This window comes from Mustelus asterias, chromosome 18 (genome assembly GCF_964213995.1).
Source record: "Mustelus asterias chromosome 18, sMusAst1.hap1.1, whole genome shotgun sequence".
Lineage (NCBI taxonomy): Eukaryota > Metazoa > Chordata > Chondrichthyes > Carcharhiniformes > Triakidae > Mustelus > Mustelus asterias.
Genome location: NC_135818.1, coordinates 24,860,435 through 24,886,905, shown reverse-complemented (window position 1 = coordinate 24,886,905; position 26,471 = coordinate 24,860,435). Strand labels below are relative to the sequence as shown.

At 44.4% G+C, this 26,471-nt stretch overlaps 1 protein-coding gene across 5 annotated transcripts in view; it reads right to left on the bottom strand.

The window, feature by feature from the left end:
- Window positions 1–769: 769 nt before the first annotated feature.
- Window positions 770–26,471, bottom strand: part of ino80 (INO80 complex ATPase subunit) — a 215,755-nt gene continuing 190,053 nt past the window's right edge. For 4 of the 5 annotated variants that reach the window (XM_078233564.1, XM_078233565.1, XM_078233561.1 and 1 more), the window contains 9 exons: window positions 23,409–23,503; window positions 19,874–19,946; window positions 15,144–15,302; window positions 12,602–12,704; window positions 11,403–11,491; window positions 6,791–6,964; window positions 5,291–5,444; window positions 3,675–3,887; window positions 770–1,235 (listed from right to left, as the gene is read on the bottom strand). In XM_078233564.1, coding sequence (XP_078089690.1) covers window positions 1,015–1,235; window positions 3,675–3,887; window positions 5,291–5,444; window positions 6,791–6,964; window positions 11,403–11,491; window positions 12,602–12,704; window positions 15,144–15,302; window positions 19,874–19,946; window positions 23,409–23,503 — 1,281 coding nt within the window. In that variant the 3' untranslated portion in view covers window positions 770–1,014. The remainder of the gene's footprint in view (window positions 1,236–3,674; window positions 3,888–5,290; window positions 5,445–6,790; window positions 6,965–11,402; window positions 11,492–12,601; window positions 12,705–15,143; window positions 15,303–19,873; window positions 19,947–23,408; window positions 23,504–26,471) is intronic. The other variant, XM_078233566.1, reaches the window with a different exon arrangement.

Sequence of the window (26,471 nt, the reverse complement as noted above, 5' to 3'; positions counted from 1 at the left end):
TTTCCTGTGGGTGCTGCAGATCCTCCTTCCCTTGTCCTGTGATTTCTGTGTATTGATGTTTGGACTTTGCTGCTATCTGCAGTAACACATTAAGAAGCCTCCTGTGCTACACAAGGACCTGCTGGAAGTTTCCAATCAGGTTGCTACATGGCGCACTTTATACTTTGAAAGAGAGCTGGAAATGCAGAGTGGGGCTGTCATCATCTCAGAGAGAGAGATCACACCTGCCTCCTCCCTCCCATTGACTGATCAGCCGAGAGAGAGAATTCCCAACATTAAGTTTTGCTTTTTAGCATTAATTGATTGCCAGGGTCTTTAAACCAGCATCAATGGGAGTGGGAACGCAGCCTGGATGCTGCAGTTCACAAGCCTTGATGAGCACTGACTGTCCAAACTCAGCAGACTTGTACTTGCATTTGGAGGCTTCTCCCGGCCAGAGCAGGGGACAGCAGGCTATTGAGCAGGTGCCACTTGCAGTCACTGGCAGCTGACTGATGCAAATGTAACAGTGGTATGAGGATGGAGGAGGTAATGGAGGAGGGTGCGGGAAGCTGAATGCTGCTTCTGTTCAAGGGGAAATAGCTTCCGCCTCTGCAAATTAAAACACAAGGACTTCAGAATGTTTACCTCTCAGCACTGGAAACTAGTAAAAATTCACACGCATACAATCTCTCCATAAAATTACTATTCATCACGTGGCTGGATTTTAACCAGTCTCTGTCAGGTTAGTAAAAGATAGCAGTCTCTGTTTGATTTTTCTTACTTTTTTGTACATATTTACAAGTTCATCTATAAAAAAATAGCACATTCAAAAAGAAACAAACGAGGATTCTGTGCTCTCCTGGTAAACATTATGTACACATCATTCAGAGGGAAAAGGCTTCTCCATGATTTCACTTATTAGGCTTTTTAAAACAAATTCTAAACCTTTAAACACGAAAGTCTTGCAACTCGCCCTCCCCACCCACTCACTGCAGTCGTTCCTCCCCTCACCCACACCAGAACAGTTCATGGTTACCGGCCCCCAACAGTTGGGGGTTGAACCAGGCTTCTGCTGGCCTTCTTGCTGGGGGACGGAGAAGGTGTGCTAGTGTCTGTTGGCGTCTGTGGTGTCCCTGGGACACTGTTCGACAGGCTGTGAGGGGAACTCAAGGGAGAGGTGCTCATCATTCCGAAGGTGGCGGTGCTAGTCGGCCGGGAGAGGGGTGATTGCCCAGGGCCAGTTCCTGCCATACCTTGAGATTGAAGAGAAAATACGGAAACAATCAACATAATTAAACTGCACATCATCATTATTCTTCTGAATATTCCCTCACCATAATGAGAGATATTAGAGCTAGTAATTTAGCATTAGTATCATACAGATTGCCAGCATCAAATACGTCTAACACAGACACAATACAGGTTAGATAAACCTCCCCGTACACGTTCCATAAAGCATTCAGAGTAGTTATAGCATGGGTTAAATAGAATAAAGTTCCCTCTATGCTGTCCCATCAAAGATTCTGACTGATTATTACTGTGTTCAACCTTGCCCTCAGTAACAGAAGAGCAAGTTTAATGAATAGAACTTTTAATCTATAATGCTAGCTTTATTCTGTCAGACACTTTTCATACTGAGAATCATAATTCATTAATCATCTTCAAGAAGCAAATAAGCAAAACCATTAGGAGGGATGGAATTAATTGCCCACCCCCATCACCATGCTTTTTATTCCCCCAGTGGCTTTTTGTTAACATGGTACGTGGCATTCAAATAATATATAATTTTAAACAAAATTACCTTAATTATAATTATTAATAAAGGGTGGCACAGTGGTTAGCATTGCTGCCTTACAGCGCCAGGAACCCGGGTTCAATTCCGGCCTCGGGCCACTGTCTGTGTGGAGTTTGCACATTCTCCCCAGGGTTTCCTCCGGGTACTCCGGTTTCCTCCCAGAGTCCAAAGATGTGCGGGTTAGGTGGATTGGCCATGCTAAATTGCCCCTTAGTGTCAGGGGGATTAGCTAGGGTAAATGCATTGGGTTAGGGGGATAAGGCCTGGGTAGGAGTGTGGTCGGTGCAGACTCAATGGGCCAAATGGCCTCCTTCTGCACTGTTGGGATTCTATGATTCTGTTTGCTGGATTAATCCACCACAGACGGGCAAATTCAAGCTGAACCTGCTTCATGCTCCCCATCCCCAGAGTGCTGCTAAGAAACCTGGTGTGGTTATTCACGTTCAGAAAATCTCAGCAATCATGGTGCGATCAAAAATGGGAATTTCAAACTGACTTTAATGAGAAATCAAGTATCAGTAAGGTGGAGAGACAGAAAGTAGCATTAGTGTAGGGTGAGGATGAATCAACCAACCACAAAACAATCAGAAAATGAAGAGAATTCTGCGCATGGACGGGTTGAATCAACAAAGACTAAAGCAATCAAAGAATTAAATATACAGGATGAGAACTCATAGCAGAGAAGCACTGTTCTGTAGCACAGAACAACAAAGGTCCCAACAAATGCAGATATAAACATACAAACACATGCAGATATAAACCCATGGGCAGATGTACAGACACTCAAACGTGCATCTATGCTCAGTCACTGATGAGTGTTGTCCACTATCCCTCAATGTTGCTTTACTCTAAGGATTCTGTTTTTGTTTCTGGCCCCGAAAAGGAGGGAGGCCAGATTGAAGCTAAAGCAATAAGGTTTTCATCAAAGCCTGTATTTAGAGAGAAAGCAAGTGGTACTTTTATTATTTGCTGTCTCAAGGAGCTCAATGAATGCTGAACTCTCTTACATGAATTTAGATTCATTCACTTGCCAAAAGTAAATAAATCTACTCAGCGGTTTTGAACCCAAGTCTTGGACTGGTAATTGTGTTTTTTCAGTCCCATTTTTGAAGAGAGAGAATCACGTGAATTCCATTAAAGGGTGTAGAGTAAGGGTGCTTTGTCAGGATCCATGGTCTTACCTTGATATTGGGCAATAAAAGGATTAAACGGGTCTCAATGTCAGATTATGGGAGTGGTCAGTCACATTTGAAAGGTGAAATCATTGCATTAGAGGCAGTTCAGAGAAAGTTTATGACTCATTCCTGGGATGAGGGGATTATTTTGTGGAGAAAGGTTCTACTCTTTGGAGTTTAGAAGAATGAGAGGTGATCTTATTGAATCATACAAGATTGAGAGAATTTGATGGAGTAGATACTTGGAGGATGTTTCCGCAGGTGCGGAAGTCCAGAGCTAGGGGACACAGTTTCAGAGTAAGAGATCTCCCTTTTGAGACAGAGATGATGGAAGGCAGTCTTTTTCTTTCAGAGGGTTGTTAGTATGTTAGCAGTGAAGGTTATGTCTTTGAAATTCAAGGCAGATTTTTGATAAACAAGGGACCAGGGTTCAGGGAGCCAGGCAGAGAAATGGAGTTGAGACCACTACCAGATCAGCCATGATCTTTCTGAATGGCAGAGCAGGCTTGTAAAGCTGAATGGCCAACTCCTGATTCTAAATTGCACACACCCAGTGTTATTGACAGCAATGGATTTCACTTGAAGCTACTTTAGAAGTGAGCACAGTACAAATGTGCCAAGGTTGGCACTGCATTTAGAGGCGTTCAAGGAAGAAAACTCAATTACTGCTTAATGGCTGACACTGTCGAACACTTCCATCAGGTGCTCAGTCTGTTCCTTACCTTTGGACACATTATACCCGTATGCAGCATATGCAGCAGCTGAAGCTGCTGCTGCACCTGCCCTGGCCCCTGCCATCGCTGCAGCACTGCCAGTAGTGGACTTGCGCCCTCGATTTTTTCCAGAACCTTTTGATGTACTTCCAGATCCTTTCGGACGGCCTCTGCCCCTCCCTGAAGAACCCATGTTAATACCAGACTTGTCTTGCGAAACACCTGCAAAATAAGGAGATTCACGCATCAACACCTGAGATATCAAACGCAGAATTTAAGTCCACGATTCCAGCAGTGTCTATTCTACCACAGTACTCAGTGTGAGACATGCCTACATTAAGAGTTGTTGTCAGCTAGGGTCCAAAACCTGTTGCTAGGTACACAAAGTCACAGGCACCAATCAATCTCTGGGGAAGGGGCAAAGAAGGAAATGGCTTTGTCGCTGTTTTATGAACAGAATCAGTCCCCCTTCTCACCATACTGAACACAGCCTGCTTTTTTACCTTTAGTGTTTGCCCCATTACATACACAATGTGTGGTTCTGGCAGATGATCTACCAACTAGGGACAGTCTGTTGAGTCTAGAGGGTAAAAGGATGCTACTGAATCGCACAGACTGATCAACATCACAGCCGACCCACAGGTAAAATGACAGAATGGTCCCCAAGGATGCACTCCAATATCCTCCATCTCCAACGGTTTCCCAGAGTCTACTGCACTCTTTTGGGCATTTCCACTCCAATCAGCCCCAAAGCAATAACTATTGAGGTGACAGAGAGAGAAATAGAGCAACAGATAAAATAAGGAACATGCACGTATAACACACACAAATGTAGACAAACGTGCAGATATAGTTATACAGATGTGCGTGTATATACATGCAAACATACAGACACAGAAATACATACATGTAAATATACAGACACTAAATGTCCCAAATAATCTAGCAAGCCACCCAATTTTATCTAACTGCCAAGAAACAGTCAAAGAATAATAAAACCATCTCATATCAACTGAGGCACCAGGATTGTCACTGGATCACAGTCTACAACTCCCTAACTAACAGCACAGTTGGTTTACCTACATTCCAGCTGCTCAAGTAGGTGGCGTTCAAAGGCAACAACTGCTGACCATGCCAGCAATGTGCACATCCCGCGAATGAATAGAAAAGACAAATGTAGATATAAACATACAAACACACATGCAGATATAAACCCATGGGCAGGTGTACAGACACTCAAACCCGCACATATATCGGCGCACACATATGTAGATACACATGTAGAATTATTAGCCGGATATGAAAAAGCAATTCACCAAGTGCAGAGGGGAAGATTACAAATTGACACTTTGGACTGATATCACAGCTGAATTGTTCTCCTGCCTCCCACTAATCCCCAGCTGCTAATTCTATTTATAATCACAAGCTTGAGTGGTACAACAAAACAAACAGGAAACTAGACAATTAAACAGTACGGGTGACGATCACTGCCCCGGGTGACTCAAAGTCACGCAACGACATCCGACTTTAATCCAAGGTTACAAAGTAATCAACTATGTTCCCAGCCACACATTTGGTGCAAGGATGGGTTGCACGACGCACCAGGAGCTTCCTGTATGTCATACCATTCACATGGTCTGAAGTAGAGCCTGCAATGGAGACTGGGGAATTGGTTGCTCTAGACTGTGATGCAGATGTTGGATCGTCGACGATTACAAGGTCACTGCTACTTTCATCAGGTGCAATAGATCCAGTGTGCTGCTCACTGCTCATGGATATCTGTGGGGATAGAGGGTACAGGTTATATAAAGCGCCTGCATGATTTTGGAGCAGTGCACTGTACATCAATAGATCCCAATAAACCACTGCATGCCCCTGACAATCCATCCCCTGCATTATGGGAGCTCCTGCATAGATCATTTACACTGAATAAAACAGAGTAGGATATGCTGGCAGCAAGTTAGAAATACGCGTGGGTGGGAGAGCAAGAGAGAGCGAGACAGAGAGCTGATGATACTGACACTTTCAGCTCTAAATTTCACATTGATTGACCTCTTTATAGATAGATCAAAAAGTCACATACACAGCCATATCTAATTATCACATGAAGCTGCTCTAACCTCCCAACCTTCAGACACAAAAGCTCAATCCAAAACAACTTTCGATAAAGACCAAGTCTATTTCAAATCTAAGAAAGCTGCAGCCTCATGAACTTTTGGTGGAACAGTTCCATTTCTAAGCCATTAACAATAAATGCTGATTGCACAGTATACTAACTCCACACTGTGCACACGTTTTATTTGGGCTCCGCAGTGAACCTTCTGTGCTAATCATTCCATTTTGCCCCAAAGAAAATTATGGAATTAATTGGAACCAAGGGACGGGTCACAGACACAATGCGAGTTATCACAACTTCTGAAGTGCAAAATGTCACTTCCCTCCTTAATTTTTGTCTTCCATTTTGTTTTTTCATTCACCTTTCCCTCTTACTATTCCTTTAAAAAGATTCCAGACTGCCTGACCTCCAGAATATTGCTCCAAAATAATTCCAGACATTCCCTTGTTGACACCATACCATCTATTTAAGTGATCTTGGACTTTTTGCCTCTCAAATTTTCCTTCACCATACTACGTTTTTTTGGAGAGACAGACTTACCTCCAGATATTCTCCTTCCCCAAATATCCCCATTCAACTTTGCTGCAAAGTTCCCTCACTCTCTCAGCCCAGTCACTGGGGCAGCATGCAAGAAAGGACTGATGATAGGTTTTCCTCATTTGGTGTCAGCTGGTGGTGACAGGTGACCTCCCATTGCTATATATGGATTGACAGTCCATTCCCATACAGTAGAGAATGCTATTTCCTCCCCTCTGTTTAGTCCAAGAATTGTTTGGGATACAGTGTATTGGTCAATGTGCCCATCAGTCTTTTTGCTGACTGCTCTAAAAGCAGGCCCAAAGGACATCCTGCCTTATCAGTTTCCCTGCATGCAGTTCCGTTACCTCTGCAAACAGATCCAAATGATGTGAACTAGAACCGTGCAGCTGTGGCTTGCTTCAGATCCCATGTCCCTCTGCAGTTCTACACTCAGCTATTGCACTACAGGCTCAGTTTTGTATTGCATTACCTCACTGTAAGGGCTGGGCATGGCAGAGTCCACGCTGATGAAAGACTCCTCCCCATCGGCTGATAGGTTTCCTGAGGACATATTGGAGTTATCAGCAGATGCTAACGAAGGTGTCAACATCGTCCACCCTTCTTTCCTTCTCTTCACAGTGTTCTCACCATCCTCCTTCTTCTTCTGTCAGAAACAAACAAAAGTTACCAAAAAATGTGGTCTTTCAATTCGCACCTAACCTTGTGACACACAGCCACCCGTAAGAATCGCAACATAATTTTTGTGAGTTGGTCACACATAGGCCGATAAAACAACTAAATGTTAATCTCTCGATGGCTGCAGCATGAAACTGAAGCCAAGTGACCAATTCTGGTTTGGTGCTGGGTACAGCTGCAAATATGATCCTGTAATCACAATGAGCCCCCAAATCTTCCAAAATATCTATCTGGAGCTCCTTGGCAGCTGAAAGGTGGCTAACAGCTAGTTGATGTCCTGTGGCCTTGCACACTGCAAGTCTGCAGGTAAAGCAGGGTTACAAAGTGGGGTAAGTAGTCCAGATGCATTTCAACCACCATTTAGAAGCAATTCATGCACTCTGTCCTCATGTCCACATTCATATCTTGCTGCAATTATGCTTTCCAAAAGCAGTAGTGATACTGCAGTGCCTGCACTGGCAGCAGAGTGTAATTACAGCAAGGCAAGGCTACAAATGAGCAATCTCCATTATTATGAAGAATTTATACTGGAAAAGTCAGCAGCAAGTGCATGCAGATGCTGCCAGTGACCACCCCCCACCCCGCAACATGACCTCTCAAGTACTCAGATTGGGTGAGGAGAGAAGGGAGCTTTCCTCTGTATCTATTCCTGTGCTGTTCCTGTCCGGGGAGTGTTTGATGGGATAGGGTAGAGGGAGCTTTACTTTATATCTAACCTGTGTTTTATATGCCCTTATTGTGCCCAGTGGAGCAGGCTTCACAATGAATATTGTAAACAATGGGCGGCACAGTAGTTAGCATTGTTGCCTCATAGCGCCAGGGACCCAGGCTTGATTCCAACCTTGGATGACTGTCTGTGTGGAGTTTGCACATTCTACTTGTGTCTGCATGGGTTTCCTCCGGGTACTCCGGTTTCCTCCCACAGTCCAAAGATGAGCAGGTTAGGTGGATTGGCCATGCTAAATTCATAGAATCATAGAAACCCTACAGTGCAGAAAGAGGCCATTTGGCCCATCGAGCCTGCACCGACCACAATCCCACCCAGGCCTTATCCCCATATCCCTATATATTTACCCACTAATCCCTCTAACCTACGCATCTCAGGACACTAAGGGGCAATTTTAGCATGGCCAATCAACTTAACCCGCACATCTTTGGACTGTGGGAGGAAACCGGAGCACCCGGAGAAAACCCACGCAGACACGAGGAAAATGTGCAAACTCCACACAGACAGTGACCCAAGCCGGGAATCGAACCCAGGTCCCTGGAGCTGTGAAGCAGCAGTGCTAACCACTGTGCTACCGTCTGCCCACACTGTGCTACCTTGATATCCCAAGATGTGTAGGTTAGGGGATTAGTGGGGTAAATCCGTGGGATTAGTGGGGATGGGGTGGGCCTGGGTAAAATGCTCCATCGAAGAGTCGGTGCAGGCTCAATGGGCAAAATGGCCTTTTTCAGCATTGCAGGGATTCTATGATTCGGAATCTAACCCGTGCAGTATCTTCCCTAGGAGTGCTTGATGCGATAGTGTAGAGAGTGAGCTTTGCTCTGCAGCTAATGCATGCTGTACCTACCCTGAGAGGGTTTGATAGGACACTGTAGAGGGAGCTTTAGTTTGTATTAACTTGTGGTCACCTACACTACAAGTCCCTGATGCTGACAGTGGATGCCTTAATTATTCTTCACCTTGATGAGTACAAGAATAGGATTTTTAAACCACAATTTAGAGTTTGAATTACTAGCAGCACTATTAAACTCTGCCTTAAAACAGAACTCTTACAGGGCAGCTGAAAAAAAATTGGCTACAATTTGCAGAAACAGCTTTTCTTCCATTGTACGAGTGCAAGAGAGAATATGAGAATGTGTGTGAATGCACATGTATGAAAGAGCAGGTGAGAGCGAGACTGTGTGCATGAGTGTGTGAAAGTGAGCAGGTACATGAACATGCATGATTGAGTGTGTGCATGCCACTATGAATGTACAAGCATGTGCACATGACCATGTGTACATATACTGTGTCTTTGTCCTTTAATAGTAAACTCATGAAGAATGAAGTTGTACTGAGAGCCAGCATGGATCTTACACTCAGTTTTATTAATGCCGGTAACCCAATCAGTAGCAGTGATGAATAAATCAACAGCAGGGGATTACAGACATCATTAACTGCACTCACAGCTACGTGGGCCATAGACTGTGCTCAGCACTGACACCTGCTGTCCCTGAAAGGGATCTGAGAGACATAGGTTGTGGTTGTCACGCGTTTAGCATTTGGGGGGGGGGGGGGGGGTGATTTGTGTGTCATAGGACTAAGGTACAGGGTGGGATTGCCCCTGGTCCACTGGTGAAGAGCTGCAGGCTGTCAGGTAACCCCTGAAAGGTCACAATCAATGCAGTTCTACGATTTGTACACCTGCAGACGCTTGAAAGGTTGACCAAACTACACAGCACCTCCAGGTTCAGGTGAATAGTGCAGCTCTCTGCTGTCTTATACTGGTAGCAGTTGAGGCAACAACCACTGTAATGTTTAGGGATGATAGCTAAGCATTTGAAGCAAAGGTAGATGTGGGGGCAGAGTGGGCAGGGAGATCAATCAAACAGTTAACAGAGACACTGGGGGCTGAATGGCTTCCTTTCGTGTTGTAAATGCCTGTGCTCCAGGCCAGATTTTTTTCCACAGGAACAGTGAAGGCCAACATTGCAGCCAACTCACACACCTACTCCCACTTAGCTGTCAGACCTTATCTACAGATGCAGGGAAGTTCCGTTATCCAAGAGTTGCATAGTGCATGAGACATGGGGAGAAGGGGAATTCAACCAGAATGGGGAAGATTCCTCAACTTGACTCTTTTTTACTGAAAAACTCTAAAAATATTATTTCATTGGATGCAGAAAGTGAAGAAAATGTTCTTGGCTTAATTTAAAGAAATAAGACCCTGTGTTGATATAGTCCCTGATCCTGCCTCAGGAAGCTGCAAAGTGCTTCAAACCAATGTATTACTTTCTGAAGTGCAGTCACTTTGCACATAGTAAGAATCCAGTAACAGGTGAATGGCTTTTCGTGGAGATATTGGTTGAGTGGAATGTAGGCTGGGGAATCTTCCCTGGTTCTTTACCGTGTATTTGAACATGCACCAGGGCCACCATAGTCTAATGGGTTAGAAAGATTTTTAATCTGTGTCAGTGCCAAACAGGATTGAAACAGTTTGTACAACATGGTGGCACACTCTCCAGGCTGAAAGAAATGTCAGCATGTGGTCACCAGATCTCATTTATCCTCTTGGCTACAACAGACTACCATTTGAATGGAATTGCTCAGTTAAAGGACACAGCCATGAAAGTGACTGAGACTGCAGAGCGTGGGCTGTGCAATGACCACAGCTAAGAGGCGGCTACAATATTGAGAGCCATTCCTCCTGTCACAGGCCACTCTGTACAGTAACTTACGACTCACATCCTAGACCTAGACAATACAAACAAACCATTAATCTGAAATCTCACATTGTGTTGAACCAGTGAACTGCTAGGATAGGGAATAAGAAGTTTACATGTTGGCCAGTTCACCCGTAGTTCCTTAGCTTGAAATCAGTGGGGAATCCTACATATAAATTACTGGGGGGAGCGAGAGTGGGGGAAAAGAGAGATGGGAAAGGAAAGGGTCAGGTTCAAGAGTGTAGCGGGTGAGAGAAGAGGGAAAAGAGGTGGAACAGATAATAAAAACTTTCAAAATATTCACCAATTCCTCCCTTATCCTACCCCCTATGATGTCCAGAACCAGGGGACACAGACTCAGAATAAGCGGCAGGCCACTTAGGACTGAGATGAGGAATTAATTCTTTAACTCAGAGGATAAATTCTTTGGAATTCTCTATCCCAGGAACCTGTGGAGACTCAGTCATTGAGTAAGTTCAAGACAGAGATCAATAGATTTCCAGAGAGTAAAGATATTAAGGGGTATGTGGATAGTGCAGGAAAATGGTGTTAAGGTAGACAATCTCAGTAAATGGCAAAGCTGGCTCAAGGGGCTGAATACCTACTCCTATTTCTTACGTTCCTGTCACAATGGTTCCCTTATTACGCCATCAGCTCTTTGGTAAAGATTTTGCACACAGGCCGATTATGCTCATGTGATCAATAACTCAGCCAGTACTGCACTGATCTGCCTCCCATGTGGGAACAGGCTGTTCCATCCAATGCTCAAATGATGAACTGTTGAGAGGATCCCACAAATGGCAACACATCAGAAGCACTCTAATATCTCTAGCCTTCTGCAGAAGGTGTACGGGGAACGGCATAAGCTGCCCATCTCTGAGAAGGCCAAGTGTTTGAAGTCTTTTAGGGATTTACTCTGCTCACTTTTTCACATTCCCCTGGGTTGAGGATCACATCAGCTGCGAAGATACCCTCACCTTTTCTGCATATTTTTCTCGTTTCCTTTTTCGATCTTTCACTTTGTTTGATTCTTCTTGTATTCGTTTCTCTTCCTGTCGCAGGCGCACTTTTCAGAGAAATAAACAGGAAAAGAATTGGTTAGTCAACCTTGCAATGCCGAAATTCACTCATACAGTGACCAAGAATTATTATTGTTCAGTTTCTGGGTCAGTACTCTTCTACTGAAGGCACTGAGATATTTCTCAATGTTCATGTGCAGCTATTGGCAAATATTCTACTCTGGGGTATCACATGCAAATATAATCAAAACATGCACACTTTTGTGAAAGGCTACTGAATAATGATAAGGAACATGATCGTCGCCTATATGCTTCTGCCAACTGCAGCACTCCTGCTAGCCTCAGAGCTCCAAATCTGGGGCCCACCGTGGTCAGAGATTCACATCTATGTGGGAAGTGAGAGTGTGCGCATGTGCATGTCTTGTATGTGTGTGTTTGTGCGTGCGAGGAAGGGCATGCAGTCTTGTGTGCGTGTGTGGGACCCATGCATCTTGTGTGTGTGGGGGGGGGGGTGTCTCGTGCGTGTGAGGCGTCTCATGTGTGGGGGGGACTGTGGGTCGTGTGTGAAAGAGGGTGGATGGGCATGACGCATCTCAAGTGTGTGGGGGTGTGTGCCATGTGTGTGCGCGCGCGCATGGGGTGTATGTGTGCGGGAGAGGTGCATGTGTGTGCGGGAGAGGTGCGTGTCTTGAGTGCGTGCGTGGGGATGGGGGTGGTGCGCCTCGTGTGCGCGCTTGGGGATGAGGTTGGACATCTCGTGTGTGCGTCTCGTGGGATGGTGCCTCTCATGTGTCTCTCTCTCTCGTGTGTTTCTCTCTCTCGTGGGATGGTGTATCTCGTGTGTAGGGGGAGTGTGCGCATGCCTCGTGGGAGAGTGGCGTCTGCCGCTTGGGGGTAAGGAGAGATGCCCACCATGTGGGTATGAGTGAACCACACTGAGTTGAGCTGTTGAAGCCCTACAGTTAAACAGCCTATAAACCTTCACTATCAAGGCTCAAAATTGAAAAGTTGCCAATTGTATAAGGTGTCTTAGGATGCCCCTATACATAGAATTTCATGCCAAGAGAAAGCAGCATCTCTAGGAGTTGGAAAAAGCAAACTAGACAGAGAAGACCGAGTCAAGGAAGTTATTGGAGATAGAGCCAAAAGGTGCTTACATTTCTTCTCCAACTCCTCATCATCCAACAGCAAACTGACCACCTCCTTTGGTTTGAGTGTGTCTGGTTTGAAGTTTCCTCCAGAAATAACCATTCGCTGAATCTGTTTAAACAAAAAAAACATATACAGCTCAGGTTTTGACAATATGATCCCTAAATGGTCTCAATGATCAGAACTGTCCACTGACACGAAACTCTAAGGATCTCAGGCCTACAGCTGCACTTGGATCCAGTTTGTCTGAATTGGGAGAAAAAGACTCCAGCTTTGAGGCGAAGCTCAATCATAAAATGGGCACTATTGGAGTAGACCATCCTAGCTCTCATGCAGAGTAAATGTCCAACAGTCTTCACATCACACAATCCAACTGGTTCCAATGAATCCAGAGTTTGACCCTTTGCTACCCTCTTTTGTGTTGGCAGTCTTTGCAGAGAACTTGCTGACATCAGTCTGACATTTTCCTTTCACTCATTTGATTTTATTCTTTTCCCAGAGTTGTCTTGTGGCTTTACTTAACATTTCCGTTCGATATAATCAACTGCATTATATATTTCTGGGGGCTCCCTTTAAAACTAGAACTTCTCTGACTCCCTATCTCTCTTTCCTCCTTTTAGGCACTCCTTAAAATCTAACTTTTTGACTAAGCAAATCTGTCACCAGCCCAAATATTGCTTGTGGCTTGGTGTCAAATTGTGCTTTATGACACTCCTGTGCAGCACCTTGGGATGTTTTATTACGTTCAAGGTGACATATAAACACAAGTTACTCTTGTAGAACTTGGTGTTGTTTGCAATGTATTGACACTCAATTTGTGACATGATGGGAGTGGCAGGGTCCCTCCCTACAAGAGTATCTTTAGTAACTGGCATTGGCTCCATTCATGAACGAGTGTAAAAGAATGCTGTGTGGTTCAGTGAAGGCAGCAAGTCTTTTTATCTCTTCAACCACAATTTAATCTCGGCTAGAAGTCTTGTGTCACCTGGCTTTAAGGATCTTGCATGAGCACTGGATTGCCAGTTTCAGGTTAGAGGAGGGCCGGTGTAGGAAACTGGAGCACAGTGGATGGAGTACAACAGATACCAGTAAAATAAATAGAACCCAAATGGTCAAGAATTATATACTAAAAAATTACAATGCGTTTGTCTTTATCCCATAACTGAATTTCATCTTACAGATAAAATTTCAAAATCTAATGGATTCAGGAAGCGGCGTGTATAAGAGGGGTGCAGTGAATCCTGTGGGAAGGGAAGGGAGGAAAGGAAAGCAAGAACAGTGAGATTCCAGATAGTGCACTCGCCTATGCATCATTTACAAGCTGAGAGAGAACAGATAACACTGAGACAATGGGGCACTTTAGTCATTACTGAAATGGCGTAGCATGTGAAACTGTTGCCCTCTCACAGTCAAACCTCTGTGTAAATCTTTCACAAGCTCCCCATAGGAGCATTACACCTCTACCTCAGCAGAGAATGGAGACATTTTAATCATTCAGTCGCAGATTACTGGCTGAGTTTCCTATGATGTGGAGAAGCCGGCGTTGGACTGGGGTAAACACAGTAAGAGTTTTAACAACACCAGGTTAAAGTCCAACAGGTTTATTTGGTAGCAAATGCCATTAGCTTTCGGAGCCCTGCTCCTTCGTCAGATGGAGTGGAAATCTGTTTCCTATATGGAGATATGGAGTTTCGTATTGCCAGGATTCACTGTACGTGCAGTATCACTTTGCTCTCCCTGTGCTGGAGGCTGGGAATTATAGCTACGGCCTAGTTATTAAAGCTACAGCCTTGTTTGTAAAATATAAACTGGCCCTGCAAGAATCCATAGAAAACAAGACATGCACTTCCACAAGCTAATGGAGCACAGGAGTAACCTCACTGCTTTTAGCAAACACTTGCACTCTGATGACTATATGAGAGTATGGTGGACTAAACTAGGCCTCTGGAGTTCTTGTATGAAACATACAAGATTCTGAGGGGACTGGACAGCATGTGCGTCTCATGCGTGTGCACATATCGTGCCATCAGAAATATCATTCTCTCGTTTTAAAGAAACTTTCAAATTTTCCATACTGATGGAGACTTGCTATTTATTGGCTCTCATGGGCTTTTATTAATAGGCAGAAGCCACAACAGCTCCATTAAATTGAATGGGGACCAGAACTCGTGGCTGGCCTGGGTTCTGGGCAACCTCCCCAAATGCCCTGCAAATTGGCACTCCCGACTCCCTGCCCTACAACCTGGTTCTGTCACTGGTTAGAGGTCTAGGCTCTCTGCTCAAAGTGCACGTTAGTCAACAGTAGATCAGCAACTCTGTCTTGTGAAATATTGCTTTACAAACTCAATCAACCTCACCTTGCCTCAGTCATACTGAAAATCATATTGTGGCTCAATGTAATTACAGGTTTAGAATAAAATTAACCCGCCACATGGGATGTCTCTGGAACATTTGCCATTCTACAGGAGAGATCTTTCGCCAGGTTTTTGCCTGTACAAAACTTGAAATGGATATCAAGTGTGCCATGTGCATATTTGTGTGGTGTCGCACCTCGCTCTTCTCCTTGGCACGCTGCAGGATTCGCTCCTCTATCGTTCCCTTGCAGATGAGTCGATACACAGTTACTTGCTTGGTCTGTCCCAGCCTATGAGCGCGATCCATAGCCTGCTGATCTACAGTTGGGTTCCAGTCATTATCGTAAAATATAACCTGCAATAAACACAATTTTCAGGAAAGAGATCACAAAATCATGTTTCCCCACCTTCTCTCTGTGTGTTCTAAGCCCAGTGGTCCTGACAGAGCATTTAGCTCAATGCCATTCTTATTTTTATTCCCTTGGGATTGTGAGATGGAGACAAATGCATTGTAATTTTTTTAGCATACAATTCTTGACCATTTAGGCCAACATTTAGTGCCCATCTCCAATTGTCTTCGAAAAGGTGGTGGTGTCTTGTCTTTTGATACTGCTGCAGTCCAAGTGGTGTAAGTACACCCACAGTACCGATAAGGAGGGAATTCCAGGATTTTGACTCAGTGACAATGTATTTCCAAATCAGGATGGTGTGTGGTTTGGATTAGAACTTCCAGGTGGTGACATTCCTATGTATCTGCTGCCCTTTACCTCCGAGATGGTAGTGGTCATGGGTTTGGAAGGTGCTGTCTAAGGGACCTTGGTGAGTTCCTGCAGTGCATCTTGTAGATGGTACACACTGCTGCCATTGTGAATCGGTGGTGTAGGACTGAATGTTTATGGATGGGATGCCAATCAAGTGGGCTGCTTTATCCTGGATGGTCAAGCTTAGAATGTTTTGGAGCTGCACTCATCCAGGCACATGGAGAGTATTCTATCAAACTCCTGACTTGCACCTTGTAGATGGTAGACGGGCTTTGAGGAGTCAGGAGGTGAGTTGTGCGCCACAAAATTCTTAGCCTCTAACCCGCTCTTGTAGCTATGTCATTTATATTGCTAGCCCAGTTCAGTTTCTGGTCAATGATGTTGATAGTGAATGATTCAGCATTGGAAATGCCATTGAATGTCATGGGGCAATAGTTAAATTCTCTCTTGTTGGAGATCGCCATTGCTCAGCACTTGTGTGGCACGCATTATTACTTGACACTTGTTAGCCCAAACCTGGATGCTTGCTGCATTTGGACATAGATTGCTTCTGGATCTGAGGAATTGCAAATGGTACTAAAACATTGTGCAATCATCAATGAACATTCCCACCTCTGACCTTATGATGGAAGGAAGGTCAGCTAAAGATCATAGAAACGCTACAGTGCAGAAAGAGGCCATTGGGCCCATCGAGCTTGCACCGACCACAATCCCACCCAGGCCCTACCCCCATATCCCTACATATTTACCAACTAATCCTTCCAACCTACGCATCTCAGGACACTAAGGGGCAATTTTAGCATGGCCAATCAACCTAACCCGCACATCTTTGGACTGTGGGAGGAAACCGGAGCACCCAGAGGAAACCCACGCAGACACGAGGAGAATGTGCAAACTCCACACAGACAATGACCCAAGCCGGGAATCGAACCCAGGTCCCTGGAGCTGTGAAGCAGCAGTGCTAACCACTGTGCTACCGTGCTGCCCCAACACTGTGCTACCGTGCCGGCCGAAGGTTGGGCAATGATGCAATGATGTCCTGGAACGGAGGTGATTGACCTCCAACCACCACAAACATTTTCCTTTGTGCCAGGTATGACTCCAACCAGTGGAGAGTTTTCCTGCTGATTCCCATTGACTCCAGTTTTGCATGGGCTCCTTGATTCTACATTCAGTCAAATGTAGCCTCGATATCAAGGGCAGTCACTCTCTGGCATTCAGCTCTTTTGTCCATATTTGAACTAAGGCTGTAATGAGGTCAGGAGCGGAATGGCCCTGGCAGAATCCAAACTGCGTGTCAGTACACAGGTTACTGCTAAGCAAGTGCTGCCAGGTGGCATTGTTGATGACTCCTTTACTGATGATTGACAGTATACTAATGGGACAGCAATTGGTTGGGTTGGGCTCGCCTTGCTTTTTGTGTACAGGACATATCTGGGCAATTTTCCACAAAGCTGGGTAGATGCCAGTGTTGCAGCTGCACTGGAACAGCCTGGCTGGGGGCACAGCAAGTTCTCGAACACAAATCTCCAGTACTATTGCTGGAATATTGTCAGAGCCACAGCCGTTGCAATATCCAGTGCCTTCATCCACTTGGCACTTCTGGCTGAAAATAGGTGCGAATCCTTCAGCCTTATCTTTTGCACTCGTGTGCTGGGTTCCCCTGTCATTGAGGATGGGGATATTTCTGGGACCTCCTCCTCCAGCGAGTTGTTTTAATTGTCCACCAGCATTCACAGCTGGCTGTGGCAGGACTGCAGAGTTTAGAGATGATCCATTGGTTGTGGAGTCGTTCCGCTCTGTCTTTCACTTGCTGCTTATGCTGTTTAACATGCAAGTAGTCCTATGTTATAGCTTCACCAGGTTGACACCTCATTTCTAGGTACGTCTGATGTACTCCTGCACTCTTTGTTGAACCAGGGTTGATCCTCTGGCTTGATGGTAACAGTAGAGTGGGGAATGTGCTGGGCCATGAAGTTACAGATTGTAGTCGAGTACAATTCTGTTGTTGCTGATGGGCCGCAGCACTTCATAATTGCTTGGTCTTGAATTACTAGATCTGTTTGAAATCTATTCCATTTAGCATGGTAAGCACTATACAACATGATGAAGGGTATCCTCGATGTGAGGATACCCTTGTCTCCACCAGAACGGTGTGGGAGTCAGTCTTAGCGATATTGTCATGGACAGATGCAGCAGGCTGGTTGGTGAGGAGGTCAAGTACGTTTTCCCTCTTGTTGGTTCCCTCACTACTAGCAGCAGACCCAGTCCAGCAACTATATCCTTGATGACTTGACCAGCTTGGTGCTAACGAGTACCGAGCCACTCTCAGTAATGGGCACTGAAGTCTCTCACCCAGAGTACATTCTGCACCCATGTCTCTCTCTCTTTCCCCCCCCCCCCCCCCCCCTCCCCAAAAGTGGTGCTCAACATGAGATGGTATGGACTCATTAGCTGAGGCGGGGATGGTACGTTGTATTCATCACGAGGTCTTTGCTTATGTTTGACCTGATGCCATGAGAATTCTTGGGGTTCAGAGTTGATGTTGAAGGCTCCCAGGGCAACTTCTTCCTGATTGTATATCACAGTGCTGCTAACTTTAACTCTGGTGGACCTGTCCTGTTGGTGGGACCAGACATTTTCAGGGATGTTGATGGTGTTGTCTAGGACATTGTTTTTTTAAGGTATAATTCCGTGACTATGACAATGTCAAGCTCTTGCTTGACTAGTCTGAGAGAGAGCTCTCCCAAAAAGTCCCCAGCTGTTAGTAAGGAGCACTTTGCAGGGTCTACAGGACTGTTATCATTTCCGGTGTCTAGGTTGATGCCAGGTGGTCCCATCCCCTTGAGTCGCTTTAGTGGTTTGATACAACTGAATGGCTTGCTAGACTATTTCAGAAGGCATTTAAGAGTCCACCGCATTGCTGTGGGTCCAGAGTCATATGTAGGCCAAACCAGGCAAGGACGACAGATTGCCTTCCCTGAAGAACATTAGTGAATCAGATGCGTTCATAGAATTCCAACAACGCAGAAGAGGTCATTCTGTATCAACTCTCTCAAGACTTTCTTACTTGGGCCTCCTCCCCGACTCGATCCCTGTAACCCACACATTTACCATGGTTAATCCATCTAATCTACACATCTTTGGACACTAAGGGGCAATTTAGCATGGCCAACCCACCTAACCTGCACATCTTTGGACTGTGGGAGGAAACCGGAGCACCCGGAGGAAACCCACGCGGACATGGGGAGAATGTGCAAACCCCACACAGGCAGTCACCCAAGTTGGAATTGAACCCGGATCCCTGGAGCTGTGAGGCAGCAGTGTTAACCACTGTGCCACCCATCTGCCATTTATTCCTGCAGTATGATAACCTGACTATTAGTGTTCCTCAATAATTTCCTGGCTACCCAACAATTTACTCAAGGACTACCCTCAGGAATGCTAAACCATAATGTCCAATCATGTGATTGCCCCCGCACAGTGATGGGATAGTTGACAGTGTCTGCGGTGTCCCCACAAGGTAATGGAACGGCAGTGGAGGTGCAGTCACTCCTTCAGAGATGGGACACGAACCAGAAACTGATTTCTTACTGTAGGTACAGGGCTAGATACTGGGTAGAACTCCCTCTGTACTGTCCCATCAAACACTCCCAGGGCAGGTACAGCACAGTTAGATTCAGATTGAAGACCCTTGTACACTGTCCCATCAAACACTGCAGGACAGGTGCAGATTAGATACAGAATAAAGCTCCCTCTATGCTGTCCTACCAAAGTGCTCGAGTCCTCAATCTTAGAAGAAATCCCTGTACGGCCATTTTCTGTTTCCAACACCAGCGCCCTCTAGCCTCACTAAGTGAAGACATTGATAATTTAGAAACAAATTTGTTTTGTGTAAACTGTGCTGAGATTGTCCATTATTAAAGAAAAACCCCAGAATGTAGTTTGTATTGGTGAGAAATGAATCAAGAAGGGAAGGGTGCAATCAACACAAGGTGACGTAGAATTGGTTATCGAAAGAATATTTCTGTTCAGTGCTTGGGACAACTAATTTGAAATCAGGTACGTTACAGGCAGTCTGAAACTGACAAGCAGTCTGAAATACATTTCAACATTCACTCTTTTACACTAGGGAAAGAGAACTAAAAATACTCCAATCTCTCACCGTATCAGCAGCTGTCAAGTTGATGCCAAGGCCACCAGCTCTGGTGCTGAGAAGGAACACAAAGATATCTGTTCTGCAGGAAGGAAGAAAAATAAACTGTAGGTGAAAAACTGAAAGGGTGGTCGTTCACATACAATGGTTCCAAGAGGCTGGAACATGCAAGGAATTGGAGCCAGGACTTAAATTTCCCTTTCACATTTTTTGGAGTCCAGAGTTTGGAGCAATAATGATATTCTGTCCTCAGTTGCTTTCATTACGCGCTATAAATATGATTGGTGCTGTCACTAGCATTTCAATGAAGTATAATTCTGCATGAGAACTTCATACAGTGCCGACTTCCAAGTGTGAGAAACACCCAGCAGCGCAACTCCAGATTCTATTGTAAGAACGGGGAATTCTTACGACATAGTGACTGAGTTAAACACCATGGATGCATTTAAGGAAAAGGTAGATAAGTACATGATGCAGAAACCAATAGAAGGAGAGAAGGTGAAATTAAGTAACATGGAGAAAGCTCATGTGAAGCATAAATAGATGTTTTGGTATTAAAACATAATATTAGCCAGTGACAGATTTGACAATAATCCTCAGGCACTTCTAATAGTGTGTAACTACATCAAACATACTGAGCCAAAAGCATCAGACTGCTTGGGTGTTTAGTTGGAATGCAAAACATTCTCTGGACTCTTGGCGACATCAAACACTGATGAGACCCAAACCTCTGCAAGCAAAGTGTTTAACTCATGAATGACTATCACCACGCAACTCAGCCCCCACAATCCCATAACTCACTGAATGCTCTCCATAGACAGGGTATAATGCATAGCCTTCTGTTTCACTGTTCTATAAGTTGCTGTTATGCGCTCTACCATTTGAACCGTACCTATATTTAAGCCATATTCCTATACATTGAAACTCGTCAGTTTCCTCTCTGAAGGAATGCACGCATGCTGTACTTGTCCCCAGTGCCAGTTTAATTAGTGAGACAATGATGGATGAAGGTCTGTATGATATCCATTTATTTTAAAGACTACAAAAGTAAGATCAGAGGATGCTAATAGAAGTAAACTTAAAGAAATATATTAGGAAAAGCTTCTTTATTGAGTGTGACCAATGTTTCTGTGCTCGCTGACCTACAATGTCATCTGATCCAGGAATAGCTTAATTTTGAAATTCTTATCCTTGCTTTCAAGTCTCTCTATTGTTTCACCCTTCCTACATTTGTAACTTTCTCTGGGATCTGTGTTCCTCTGGTCTCTTGCACATCTACTATTTTAATCGTTTTGTCAGTGGTGACTTTTTCATTTCCCTGGATCTGTAAAATCTAGGTCTGTAACCACTCTCTCTTCTCCTGCTTTAAGACGTTCCTTAAAATCTACTTCTATGACCTGTTATCGTCTCTCATGTGGCTCTAAGTTGAACGTTTTTTGATATCTTTCCTGTTAAGTGCCTTGTGACTTTAATTCACGTGATGTAGCCATTGTTGGTAAGGGTCCAGTATTTATTGCCTTTGTCTAATTGTCCTCGAGAAGATAGTGGTGAACTGCCACCTTAACTTGAGTAGCTTTCTTGCCCATTTCAGAGGATAGTTGAGGGTTAACCACAGGTCAAGCCAAGTAAAGAGGTCATATTTCCTTTCCAAAGGGACATTAGTGAATCAGAAGGGTTTTTTAAAAATGACAATCTGGTAGTTTCATGGTCACTGTTACTGACACTAGCTTTTTATACCAGATTAACCTAATTAATTTAATTTAAATTTCCCAGCTGCTTTGGTGGGATTTGAATTAATGTCTCTGAATCAATAATCCATCCATCTGGATTACTAGCCCAGAAAAACTGCTGAGCTTCTGTAGCTCTCCAAATTTCAAAGGTGTTGTTGCTGTTGTTGAATGACACTGTTACATTATTAAATTTTACCCTTCTCACCTCGTGACCTCCTCAAGAGGTTACACGACTTCCAATGTTAACGGGCTGCAAGAGAGCAATTGTTGGTATAACTAGCTCTAGCACCGAATAAAGACATGGCTGAGGTTGGACAAAGCATGCTACTGGATTTCTCTCAGGCAGCTGAAACAACACAACCCTACTGGGAAAATAAACTAATGCACAGGTTAGGTCTATGAAATCTGTGCGCTGCATCAGATTAGCCTTTAACAATAACCACCACCAGGGTTCAAGAATCTAGTGGAACTCTCAATGTATAATGTTTACACTGAAGCCACCTCCATCCTTCATTACATTGCCCCCTCACAATGTCCTCACATCTAGTCCCACTCCAAGATTTTCCAGCAAGTCATTGCTCAGTCATTGGGCGGCACGGTAGCACAGTGGTTAGCACTGTTGCTTCACGGCTCCAGGGAACTGGGTTCGATTCCTGGCTTGGGTCACTGTCGGTGTGGAGTTTGCACATTCTCCTCGTGCCTGTGTGGGTTTCCTCCGGGTGCTCCGGTTTCCTCCCACAGTCCAAAGATGTGCAGGTTAGGTTGATTGGCCATGCTAAAAAATTGCCCTTAGTGTCCTGGGATGCGTAGGTTAGAGGGATTAGTGGGTAAATATGTAAGGATATGGGGTTAGGGCCTGGGTGGGATTGTGGTCAGTGCAGACGCGATGGGCCAAATGGCCTCTTTCTGTGCTGTAGGGTTTCTAAGATTGTGACCCCTCTTGCTCAATATTCATTTCTGTGCATTCTCTCCACACAGTGGATGTGGGGTGGTGGTGGGGGCAGAATCTATGGTCTAGATTTTGGAGGAGGGCTTGAGCCTTCAGTTTTGATACCATGTGCATGCTTCGGAATTCCAGTGACAAGGGTGAACTCGTGCCTAGTGCCAAAGAAAAACTGCAGCAAGGAATCAAAATAATTGACAGTGATTTTTTTCTAATTTCTTGCGAGTTCATGCGAGCGTCTTTCCTGAGTTGACACCATTGCTGCTTGGGATATTAGCAGGATTGGGAATGATGTTGAGCATTAAGTTGTGCAAGAAGGTTAAAAGATTTTAGCTAGATCAGAGTGGAATTAGCATTACTGACACCTAATTCAAAATAATAGCAAGCCTCCAATCTACCAGCAATCCTGTCCATGCTCCAGTCTGATAATGCTGTGGAAGTGGGTTTGAAATAGGTTCATGATAAAGTTTGTGATAAACAGAGCTTTAGCCTGGTTTGATCTGCACGAATGGTTGGCCAAGGAGGACTAGTCTGACTGTAGTGGATATGAGTTGGTGAAGAATAGCTACAGAAACTGTGCCGATTAATCTTGAACTGCTCAAACAGACCTCAACTTGTACAGTCCCTTACAGCAGAGGGTGAAAAAACTTCCAAAACAAAATACAACTAACATAATCATGACCCTTTTTTCTAATGTTGAAATAATGGTGAAGACCGAGGACAATTCTTGGGATAGCGGCCCAAACAGAATCTCAATGGAAAATCATGCCAATATCTCTCTACATGAAAGTTAAACAAATTACGAAGAAATTAAAATAGTTGCAATATTTTACTAAAGCAGATTCAGGCTTCTTTCAGACACATCATATACCTGCTCTGGAAGTCTGCCACCATGTCCCGTCTCTCAGATATTTTTGAGGAACCATCCAGTCTCATGTAAGTGTGCTGTCTGAAGACCATGTACTCCTGAAACAGCAATAGAAATGGGAATCAGCAAAGAGAAAACAGGATTCACAACTATTGACAGCCACAGGTACACTGATACTGACAGGCTGATTCATAGGCATGCAGTATGAAAGCAAGGAAGTTATGAACATTTATAATACACTGGTTTGGCTTCAACTGAAATACTGTGTCCCACTCTGGTCACCACACTTTAGGGAGGATGTGAAGGCTTTGGAGAGAGTGCGGAAAAGATCTAGAGTGGTTCTGGGGATGAAAGACTTCAGTTACACAAATAGATTGGAGAAGCTGTGGCAGTTCTCTTTAGAGAAGGCCGAGGGAAGATCTCAGGTATTCAAAATAATGAGGGGTCTGTAGATAGGGAAAAACTGCGCCCATTGGCAGAGAGATCAAGAACCAGAGAACACCAATATAAAGTAATTGGCAAAAGAACCAAAGACAACATAAGGGAACATCTTTTTACATAGAGTGTGGTTGAAATCTGGAACGCACTGAGTGTGTGGCGGGGGCAAATTCAATCATGGCTTTCAAAAGGGAGAAAATTGAAAGAGAAACAATTTGCAGGGTCATAGGAACACAGAAGGGAAGTAGGACTGGCTGAACTGCTCTTACAACGAACAAGCATGGACACGATAGGTCAAATGATCTCCTTCTGTGCTATAGCCATTCTATGACTCAACAATGTTATAAAATAAACTGGGATTAGGGACTGGGCATGCAGTTGTATTATAATGCAAGTTTGGTGAAGGGCATGCAAAAGGGAGTCATAACTGTATGTCAAAATTGGAGAAGTAGAGGGGTGCCTCAGTTATATGTATAATATGGGAAAGCAGAGGGGAGTGAGTCCCAGCTATACCTTAACCTGGGTAGGCAGGTTGAAATAAAGATTCTTAGATGCTGAGGGGATATACCAGTCCTGTGTTGGAATCTAAAATTAGGGGGCACAGTTGAAACTTTCTTCTCCAAGGATCATTTATGTTTGGAATTATCATCCCTATCAATGGTGCAGGCTGGGTCATTGAACATATTTAAGGCTGAGTTAAACAAATATTTGAACGCCAGGGAGTCAAGGATTATGGTGGACAGACAGAAATGTAGAGTTTCGACCACAAGCAGATCAGCCATGATCTTACTGATGATCTTACGTTTGAGTCCCAGCTGGGGAAGCAGAGGGGAATCGCAGCTGTGCATGAACTTGATCTAACAGAATGCAACTTGTAACAAATGGATCTGAGTGCAGCATGTGCAGAAATAATAAATTAACAGCAGCGACTGAAGAATGGATTGTGTACTCATACTTCTTGAACTTCAACTGGACGAGGCAGGCATGCTCATGTCATGCCAAACAAACCCGCAGCCAAAAAAGCTGCCAACAGGTGGACTATACAGAATTCTTGTGCATATGCTGTAGAATTGACCTACTCAAGAGACCGAGGTGCTGAGCTGGTTATGCTCACCTGGCACAACCCCTTCTAGATGACATGTAGTCTGCAGAAAATCTTCCAAATCCTGATTTCAACTTGCTGCAACAAACAGCTTTTGAGGTGGAATTCAGGCAAGGATTTTTTTTTTTAAAGCTTAGCTTTTTGCGAGCTCCAGAATACAGTGGGGGCAAGAGGGTAACTTGGTAAATACAAAATCGTCAGGCTAACTTTGCTGCAGAGAGAACAGGGATTATGGTTGAGAGGGAAAAAAGTTTTTTTTGTGCATTAAAATAGGGCCCTGATTGGGAAATGGGATTGGCAGCTAGAAAGCAAGTGTGAATGAAATACTGCATTAAGTTGGAAAAGTTTTAGCCTTTTGGAATTAATCCAGATAATGAAGCAGCTCTTGATAGTTCAGCAGTCTTAACATTGAGTTAGTCTTTATTGCGCATGATACTAAAATAAGCCAGCACAGGGAGATGGCAATTCTCTGGAGCTGTTGGCAATTGAACAGTTAATTGATCATTGGCTGTTGAAGGGTCCTGCAGCAACTCAGCAGGGCACAGTAAAACGGCGCTTAAAACTGGCAGAACACTCCCATAGCAGGCCCACTCCCAGACCCCTATTTGTTTTCTTAGTCAGGACTGAACATCCTGTGTTTCTTGTGAAATATATAATTCTTTCATCTCAGAAATGACAACATAATTCCTGAACTGCTAGCATTCATTAGACCGAGTGTTTTTTCTGAGGGGTGGGGTGTGAAGAGGAACACCCCTCCCCTTGCTCATTTTTATTATTCAAATGAATGCAGTTGAATTCCCAATCCATCACCAATCTGCCCCACCATCACCACCATTACTTTCTCATCGAAATATTATATCCCCCCCCTCCCCCCCAAGGCAGCTGTATTCTCCATAACTGTTCACATTAAGTCACTGACAGGAAGTGCCTTCCACAGATGCTTGGAGTCATTACGATTGTGTAAACTGGAAAGCTACAAGTACATTTAGTGATGGACTAAAACATGGGTTCAGTTTGTATTGCTCTTTGCTGTGTTAAAGACTGACTGCCCCATGCCCAGTCGGTGCTGTCAACTGATTTCAATTAGTGACACAGGTGCAATACAAGCAGCTGGGGCAGTGGTAAATCCACCCCTCATCATGATCCACGGGCACTTGCTTCAAAGCACATCCTAGAATCCCTATTGTGCAGAAACAGGCCATTTGGTCCATCGAGTCTGCACCTACTCTCTGACAAAGCATCCCACCCAGGCCCTATCCCCACAACCTCATGTATTTACCCTGCTAATCTCCCCCTAACATGTTTGTGATTATGATCACTTCTTGGCCCCTGGGTACATTCATATATGAGGGGCCACCTCTGATGTACCAAACAGAGGGACCAGTGTCCCTGAAAGTGCATATCAGCAATGGTCAGCACTTTACTGAGAGGAGGAGAAGGTCCAATTAACAGAATTCCACCTAAAAAAATAATTGTTTGCTCAAAAGAGGAAGTATATATCCCCCAAACTGCACCTTTCCTCATTC